Source organism: Cnephaeus nilssonii (assembly GCF_951640355.1).
Source record: "Cnephaeus nilssonii genome assembly, chromosome: 5".
In the NCBI taxonomy this organism is placed as follows: domain Eukaryota; kingdom Metazoa; phylum Chordata; class Mammalia; order Chiroptera; family Vespertilionidae; genus Cnephaeus; species Cnephaeus nilssonii.
Genome location: NC_137076.1, coordinates 85124737 through 85134703, shown reverse-complemented (window position 1 = coordinate 85134703; position 9967 = coordinate 85124737). Strand labels below are relative to the sequence as shown.

Genomic DNA, 9967 nt, shown 5'->3' with positions numbered 1-9967 from the left:
TACTAACTTCCCCATGACATTGACATTCAAGATCTTATATAAAAATATAAAAAGTTACACAAAGTAGAAGTATCTGTAAATATTCCCCAAAATATCAAGGTTTTTCAATTTTTTAACACAGGAGCATGTTTCTACTTTGGTTATATAAAATTACCCATATGATTAGAAGCCTCTTGACCAACCATTAATGCTAGATATCTTTTAAATCAAAACTGTGATGAACCAGGAATAACTTGCAATGTTAGATGAGTGTCCATTTTAATAAACTAATTAGAAATATAGTAGTAAAAGAGCACCATCAATTCTCTAATATTTTAGGAAGCTGATTATTTAGTACTTGCATTACTTAAGTCTGACTTTCCTAGCCTTCCCTCTTATGTTTTACTTCCTTACACTGACATTTTAACCAACTATACATAGAAGGAAAGAAACTCCCATCTATTACTTATGGAACTTGAATAAACTAAAAGCTTCAACAATCAGCTAAAACTTAATTTATTCATATAATCCATGTCCTCATTTACCAGAATAAAAATATCTAGAGCCCAAACAAATACCAATAAAAAAAAGTCTCTCTTACACCAGAAAATAATCCCCCAAAGCTTTTTATATTTATGTACCTTTTGATGCTTTAATAAATTTTAAGACTAGTCTTAGATAACTGCATTCATGCAATAATTCAATATTTATTTTAATGTCAGAAAAAAAATTATAACTGAGAAACAATCTAATTCTTCTTTTTTTTCTTTTTAAACTCTTATTTTCAATCATTAAATTTACCTCCTCCTTGACTTCTTCTTCCTCGGTCTCTGTAGATACAGAAGGCACCTTGGCCTTGTGCCATGATATTTGTAGCCGACGGTCTTTAAATTTTGACCCTTGGTTTGAAGCCTAAAATAGATTTTAGAAAAACACAAAAGTGTGTACTCACATTTACTAATGATTCCTTTTAAGTGTGTGCTACTTAAAAAGTGTAATGACTAGGAGAAAAATCTATTAAAGTGGATCTATGAACAATCTCTAATGAGAGCTAGAAAAAATGAAATCCGTTTTAACTAGTAGACCATATGTTCTGGTTGCCCAGAATAGTCCATGATTAATTTTTCTGTCCTGTAAATAAAATCTGTCTTGGCTGGATGATAAATTACTTAGAAAAGTCATCATAAGGACAAATAAATACTGTCTTACTACAATTATTGGCTTTTGGCTTTGATAATCTACATATTTAGACTGAAACCTTAAAAATGTAATTATAAAAAACTGTCTATTCATCATATGGCATCTCTTATAGCCCCACCTATATCTGACAAAGCTATTCTCCCTTTCTGTTCTGAAATGTTATACAACTATAACTAGTACTCCCCAGCTCACCTACACATTCAACAAATGTTAAACACCTACTATCCTCACTCAAGGTAAACCTGCTCAGCTTCAAATTATTCCTTGGTACTACAGTATGAACAGCGCCCCCCCCCCCCCCCCACTCCACCTTCCCAGCACATATCAATAAGAGAAAGCAAAAGTTTATTTTTAAACCCAAAGCAACAGAAGCAAAAGAATAGGGACCCAAAATTTCATGAAAGGAAAAGTTTAGTTATTCCTACAATTTTCCTATTAACTGGGCTGGGTTGTAAAATACCCCCAATTTTTGGTTCAGTCCTGAAAACGTGACAGAAGGAGTTCTTTTAAATTTGGGGTTTCACTCTAGGTTCTCTAAGAAAAATGTTGATAAGCTCCAGGAAGCATCTGACAAATGTTTCCACAGAACACTCAGATAACTGCATCGTAATAGTGTACATTAGGCCAGCCCCATCGCCAGTTAACTATTGTCTGCATAGATATTGGCCTGTGATCTAAGGAAAAATTCCCTTTACTCCTTGTGGGGTTGACTGTTTATAATCTAACACCAAACATTTGATCCATGAGACATAACTAAACTGATATATCAAAATGGCCCTATCCAAATACACATCTACCATCTTTTAAAAATCAGGTAATTGCTAAGAGAGTAGATCTTAAAAATTCTCATCACAAAAAATATCTATGTGAGGTGATGGATGTTAACTAAACATATTTTAGTAATCATTTCACAACTATACATATATTACGTCATTAAAACTGAGGAACAGAATAGAGATCCCAGAAATAAAGCTACACCTTTATGGTCAATCAATACTTGACAAAGGAGGCAAGAACATACAATGAGATAAAGATAGTCTATTCAATAAATGGTATTGGGAAAATTGGACAGATACATGCAAAAAATGAAACTAGACTACCTTCTTAAATTATACAGAAGAATCAACTCAAAATGGATTAAAGACTTCAATGTTAGACTCAAAACCATAAAAATCCTAATAGAAAACTTAGGCAGTAAAATCTTAGCCATTTCTTGTAGCAGTATTTTTTCTGATATATCTCCTCAGACAAGGGCAACAAAAGAAAAATAAACAAATGGGACTACAACAAACTAAAAAGTTTTTGCACAGCAAAGGGAATCATCAACAAAATTAAAAGACAACCCACTGAATGGAAGAACATATTTGCCAGTGATACATCTGATAAGAGTTTAATATCAAAAATTTACAATGAACTTATACAATTCAACACTAAAAAAACAGACATCAAATTAAAAAATGGGCAAAGGACCTGAATACACACTTCTACAAAGAGGACATACACATAGCCAATAGACATATGAAAAGATGTTCAATGTCACCAGCCATCAGGGAAATGCACATTAAAACCACAATGAGATATCTCCTCACACCTGTCAGAATGGCTATTATCAATAAATCAACAAGTAAGTGTTGGCAAAGATGTGGAGAAAAGGGACCCCTCTTACACAGTTGGTGGGAATGCAGATTGGTGCAGCTACTGTGGAAAGCAGTATTGAGTTACCTCAAAATATTAAAAATGGAACTGCCGTATGACCCAGAAATTCCATTTCTGGGAATATATTTGAAGAAACCTGAAACAATGATTCAAAAGAAAATATGCAGCCCTATGTTCATTGTAGCGTTATTTACAATAGACACGATTTGGAAACAGCCTAAATGTCCATCAGCAGATGAATGGATAAAAGAGCTGTGGTACATTTTCACAGTGGAATACTACTTGGCCATAAAAAAAGAAGGAAACCATAGCCTGGCTTGCAGGATTGGGCAAAAACTGGCTCTCTGACATCCTCCAAAGGGTCCTGGATTGCAAAAGGGCTCAGGCCAGGCCAAGGGACCCCATCAGTGCACGATCGGGACCGGGGAGGGACTGTGGGAGGGCTTCAGGGCATGTCTGGCCCCGTCTCACCCAGTCCCGATCAGAGCGGATCAGGGCCATCTTGCCAAGTCCCAATCAGGGCAGATTGGGGCCGGCCAGGGAGGGATGCGGGAGGTTGGCTCCAGGGCATGTCTGGCCCATCTCACTCAGTTCCAATCGGCCGGACCCCAGCAGCAAGCTAACATACTGGTCAGAGTGTCTGCCCCCTGGTGGTCAGTGCACGTCATAGGGAGCAGTTGAGCAGCCTTAGCATATCATTAGCATATTATGCTTTGATTGGTTGAACAGACGACTGGACAACCGGACACTTAGCATATTAGGCTTTTATTATATAGCATTGATTCATTAACATTGTTTCATTAACAACCAAAAGCACTGTAACTCATGCCTGAACAAACATTATCTAACATGTATCTTCACTATAAGGCACTTCTCAGCCTTTTGTAACTTAGGAACACACACAGAACTACCCTTACAGCCAGTTCAAACACTAATGAAAAGCACAAAAATGAGAAAAAGGGGCACTAAATAGATTGTGAAAACAATCTGTATACCAGGCGTCCTCAAACTACGGCCCGCGGGCCACATGCGGGTGTTTTTGCCGTTTTGTTGTTTCACTTCAAAATAAGATATATGCAGTGTGCATAGGAATTTGTTCATAGTTTGTTTGTTTTTTAACTATAGTCCGGCCCTCCAACGGTCTGAGGGACAGTGAACTGGCCCCCTGTTTAAAAAGTTTGAGGACCCCTGCTGTATACAGTACAAGATCTGAAACAAGAGAGCTGAGTGTGCCTTATTTGACCTCAGCCGGGAAAATATGCATTGGTTGACTCATTCTTCACAGTTCAGCCCATGTCTAAAAATGACCACAAAAATACTTCAAGTATTGATTTTGAGGTTACAAATAAATTTTAATGAATAGGTGAATTTGCAAATAACGAATAATGAGGACCAACTGTATAAAAAAAGGAGATTATTATGATAAAGTGAGAATAATGGTTAGTTTTGTGAGGAGACATAAAGATAGTGATGCAGGAGGGGGCTTCTAGGGTATTGGGAGTGCTCAATATCTTCACCTGAGGGGCAAGTATATGGGAGTTTATCTTCTGATAAAGCACTGAACTATAATTTTTTAATTGGTATAGTTTCTTTCAATAGACATTTTAAATTGAGTATTATCTGTATAATTTTAAGAAAATACCAAATAGTTAAGATATTTATGTTTACGAAGCAAGGTTTGGAATTCAGCCCTGAATTCAGCCCTGATTTTATAACATGATGCCACTGTGATAATTTTTTCAAGTGAGAGCTTTATGTATGTACTAGAGGCCTGATGCACAAAATTCGTGCAAGTGTAGGCCTTTCTTCCCCCGACTGCTGGCACCGGCTTCCCTCTGGCACCCGGGACCCCGGGCTTCCCTCCGGCCACCAGCAGGCACCCAGGACCTGGGCTTTTCTCCAGCCACCAGCAGTCACCCGGGACCTGGGCTTCCCTCGCAGCCCTGGCTTCGTCCAGAAGGTCATCCGGAAGGATGTCCAGTCTAATTAGCCCACTACGCTTTTATTATTTTTTTAAAATATATTTTATTGATTTTTTACAGAGAGGAAGGGAGAGGGACATAGAGTTAAAAACATCGATGAGAGAGAACACATCGATCAGCTGCCTCCTGCACACCCCCCACTGGGATGTGCCCGCAACCAAGGTACATGCCCTTGACCAGAATCGAACCTGGGACCCTTCAGTCCGCAGGCCGACGCTCTATCCACTGAGCCAAACCGGTTAGGCACGCTTTTATTATTATAGATTATTATTACAGACTAGAGGCCCAATGCACGAAGATTTGTGCAAGAATGGGCCTTCCTTCCCCTGGCTGCCAGCACCACCTTCACTCTGGCTGGAGCCGCCTTTTCGCTCCAGCCCAGAGCCGCTTTTCTGCTCTGGCCTGGAGCCACCTTTCCACCTTCCCACACTGCCCAGAGGCCTGGAGCGGCTGAGGTGGTGCAGAACGCCCCGGCCACTCGGTGCCTGCGTATGCAGATTAACCTGCCATCTTTGTTGGGTTAATTTGCATATTCACTCCTGATTGGATGGTGGGTGATGCAAAGGTATGGTCAATTAGCATGTTACTCTTTTATTAGTATAGATTCTTATATTCACAATTTTTTCTACCTAACGATATCCAAGAACAGCACCTATATTTTAAGAGTAGGCAGCGATTGAGAAATTATTTTTATTTTTTGTTAACCATTTGCATGCATTAATTTTTAACTATTTACATGTATTAACTTTTCTATTAAAAAATACTTTAAAAGATTTAGGACTGGCCTTTTAAATGTGATATGCCCATTAAAATATCTAATTTTTCTACACACACATATATTCTCTCACACACATCTGTACAATAATGAAATACCGGGGGGGAAAATGAGATATCCATCAATATGAGACTGTTTAAACCTAGCATGGTACATCTATCCAATGAAATATGATGCAGACATTAAAAAGAATAAAGCAACTATATCCACTAGAATAATCTGTACTAGCAATCTTATACATATTAAGTGAAAAGTACATATATAGAAAAATTGTATAACATGCCACCATTTGTGTAAAAGAGAGATCAAATATCTTTGAGAAAATATGTGAGAAATGGGTAACAATAATTGCCTATGGGGAGTGAAACTGAAAGATTGGAGGTAAAAGGAAATCTTATTTCTCATTGTATATACTGTTATTTTTTTTATACTTTGTATATGTGTGTTGCCCTCCAAAATAAAATAATTCAAATAAAATGTTAATATATGAATATATGTATAGATATGAGCAAATTGTGTAGCATAAATGAAAAGTTATATGCAATAACTTAGAAGTAGGAAAAGAAAATATGACAGAGTCTGTATGTGGCTCTCAAAAATCTAAAATATTTACTATCTGGTCCTTTACAGAAAAAGTCTGCTGACCCCTGATATATACTATTAAAATGTTTATATATTATTCTATATGTTTTATGTTGTTATATGTACCTTGCATTGTATATTAAATATTTTATATATTTTAAATTTGTGTATACTTTAATTTACACATATTTTTATATAGGTGCCTGGGACCTAAAAGCCCAAGATTAACACATACACTCAAATTTGGTTTTAAAATACACCATAAAAATGCTGACACTTCACCTAAAAGTGAATGTGATGTTAAATGGTCTGATTTAAAAAGTAATATATGTTCATTTGGAAAGCTGGGAAAATAGAGAAGCGTGTAGAAAGAAAAAAATGAAAAACTTAAATTTTGCCACCCAGAACTAACAATTTAATGCACGTTCATTTTTTTGTTGTTTATGTTTAATATTGTCTCCAACTATTTTTAACCTAAAAGTCAATCCGGAGAATTTTCTCATGGCACTCTTCTTTAAAAACATGTTTTTAATAGCAGCAAAGTACTTGTGAGCGTTTAGATTGTTTCCATTTTTTCACTAAATATAAAGTATGCTTCACTGAGCACAAGTACAGGTATCATTTGCATTCAACCCTAACAATACCCTGGTGATAAGTTCTTAGAAATGGATTGCTGGATACAAAAACAAACTGAAGGACTCCAGAATTAGGTCCTCATTCTTCAGAATACCTTTACCAAAACCCATCCATACAGATATGAATCTTCCATGATCATTTCACAATTATTAAGGGCAGTAAAAAATATATTGAAAATATAAATTTTTATGTTAGCCTTTGTAGGATATAAAAGATCTTGAATAAGAGTTACCCTTTAAGCCTGCTAAATCAATGTGCATTAATATCTAGGCATATGTATTTCTTTCAAAGAAAACATACTATATGCCTAAGTCTGTTACTAGGGTAAATATGCTTCTAGTACTCAAGACTATCTGGTAAGCACTTTACCAAAAACAAAAAAAACAAACAAAATGCCATCAAAACAAATGGAAGTGTCTCCTTGAAGTTTTCTCGTCTGCCTCGGCTTTGTTTGCTCTCTCCACAAATGCCTGGTAGTTTCCCTTTCCACAAACCAAATGCCATATGTCAGACTTATCAAATGCATTTATCTAAAAACTGGTTATCATTAGATGATCTAGAATGATTCTACTTATGAGAAGGAACAAGATCCACATGAGCATGACTTCTGGGTTAAAACTTAAACATCTAGCCCTAGTTGGTTTGGCTCAGTGGATAAGAGCATCAGCCTGTGGACTAAAGGGTTCCAGGTTCAATTCCGGTCAAGGGCACATGTTCCAGTTGCATGCTCGATCCACAGTAGGGGGCGTGCAAGAGGCAGGCGATCAATGATTCTCTCTCATCATTGATGTCTCTATCTCTCTCTCCCTCTCCCTTCTTCTCTGAAATCAATTAAATAAACACACAAAACAAAACAACTTAAACATCTACACATTGCCTCCAGTGACCCTCAGGACAGAGCATGCAAATTTCCTACAATTACCTACTTTTTATAACTGAACTTTCTACAGAGACAAATTTATAAAAATTATGCTTTATATCACCCAGTATCGCCTCACCAGAGCTGGCATTAGGTCTAAATGCCCAACTTACTTGGCAAGGAGGTTTTAATTTTATATACTCAACATTAAAAGACAAAAATTAACATTTACCCAGGTTCCACAGAATACCTTGCCCATGTATAGTGCTCCAAATATTATCTTCTTTATTTCTCAAAGAAATGTTAGTCTCCCACTTTAAAAACAAAGAAAATAAGGGGCAGACTAGCTCAAGAATGAATAGGCCAGAGCCCAAAGGTTGTAAAATCTGGACACTGTATAACAACCCACAATTTTCTAATAGTGAGGGTAAAACAGGATTATGGCACCAAACTAATAAGAAACTTTGGAATGAAGTCTTGCTCGTTAAGATTTCCCTCAACATCTTTAGCACTTAATAAGGCTAAAAATGTTTTCTCTTAAAGAAGTTGTCTGAGGAATAGGGATCCTGATGCTAACAACTGTGCATTTCTATCTTGGTTTTACTACTTATTAACTGTTTAATTTTGGTTAACTTATGTTTAAGTTTTAGTTTTCCCATCTGTACATATGTGACTTCACATGCACTTTAGTTATTTAAATGAGATCATGTGTGCAAATGCTCTAGCACAAATAACAATATTTACCGAATGAATTAATGAGTTGTTGGAAGGATAATATACTTCTTGTAATATAGAAACCCACACCTGAAGCCTATATGTTCATGTTGACCAATGTCAACCCAATAAATTTAATAAGAGAATATACTGTTTATGTGCAAATTAGACATTTATCTGTATCAAACCTCTATTTGCATGTTTTGTTTAAAAATAAATGGGTGCATGTGTATACAAAACATAACTAAATATGTCTCTTATCGCCGAAACCGGTTTGGCTCAGTGGATAGAGCGTCAGTCTGTGGACTGAAGGGTCCCAGGTTTGATTCCGGTCAAGGGCATGTACATTGGTTGCGGGCACGTCCCCAGTAGGGGATGTACAAGAGGCAGCTGGTCGATGTTTCTCTCTCATCGACGTTTCTAACTCTCTATCCCTCTCCCTTCCTCTCTGTAAAAAATCAATTAAATAAATAAATAAATAAATAAGTCTCTTATCCTAATAAATTCTTCCTTTGAATTTTGCTTCCATCCCAGATTATTTTCACTTATTAACTATCAATACCCGGTAAACCATGCAATAACCCCAAAATAAAAATCAAAGATAGCTTTGGAACAACTTATCACTACAAATGCATTTATGAGGAGTATTATGGAATTACAGAACATGAGTTTCTTCTTGACCTTCAAATATATTAATAAAAATTTGCTAATACCCATGTTTTTACAACTTCTTTTCTAATGTATAAAACATTTGGCATTTATACAGAATGCAGCCAGGAAATGCTGAATACAGTGTTTTTAGAGTTAGTTTTTGCTACTTTAAAAACTTACTGAGAAATGCTGAAGTAAATCATCTTTTTCCTCTTCAATGAGTCCCCCAACTGATAGTGCTTTGGGCCGGTGGTCCACCACCATGTGATTTAGTGAGCCCCTTCCTCTTCCTCCACGACCTCGGCCTCTTCCTCGACCTTGGGAGGACATGGTCTTTCCACGACCCACTGGTAAGATACCTAATCGTGCAGCCTGAATAACAACCACCAAAGGTAGAATAAAATACACACTGTTAGATTAAACCTTGGAAAACAGAAAGAGAAAACGATTTTTTTGAGATGTTAAATGTAGTGAGTCAGTAATATCTCTTAAGTCTCACCTCAACCTGTAACTGACTGAGTTTTTTCCGTAATTCTGTTGTGTCTTCTCCTGAGGACAGCCTCTTGTGAAGGTCCAGTTCAGTATCTAATAGTTCTTTTTGGGCCTTTGGAAAAATTAAGAGTATAAGTGTATTTTTTAGATTACGTCCAAGATCTTATTCAGAGTATTAAACTTACAGAATGACACACATCTCTATTGGAAAAATGAGAGTGAGAGGATTCAATGCACATGGGTGTTTTAGAGAAAGTAATTTTATGGATATAGTACTGACAATAGGTACACAGCATAGTGGTATCAGTAAAAACAATAAAGAGTATTAATGCTTAAGATGGCCTAAAACTCAGATTTTGGAAAGTCAATTGAGATGAGAATAATTTTCACATAATAAAATACAATAGGGCAAATTACATAGTAAAAATTCATTCATAGTAT

At 36.4% G+C, this 9967-nt stretch overlaps 1 protein-coding gene across 4 annotated transcripts in view; it reads right to left on the bottom strand.

Annotated features, from left to right (window-relative positions):
- RBM27 (RNA binding motif protein 27) overlaps positions 1–9967 on the bottom strand; it is a 71019-nt gene that overhangs the window by 7745 nt on the left and 53307 nt on the right. For all 4 annotated transcript variants that reach the window (XM_079772528.1, XM_079772529.1, XM_079772526.1 and 1 more), the window contains 3 exons: positions 9534–9638; positions 9215–9406; positions 781–891 (listed from right to left, as the gene is read on the bottom strand). In XM_079772528.1, coding sequence (XP_079628654.1) covers positions 781–891; positions 9215–9406; positions 9534–9638 — 408 coding nt within the window. The remainder of the gene's footprint in view (positions 1–780; positions 892–9214; positions 9407–9533; positions 9639–9967) is intronic.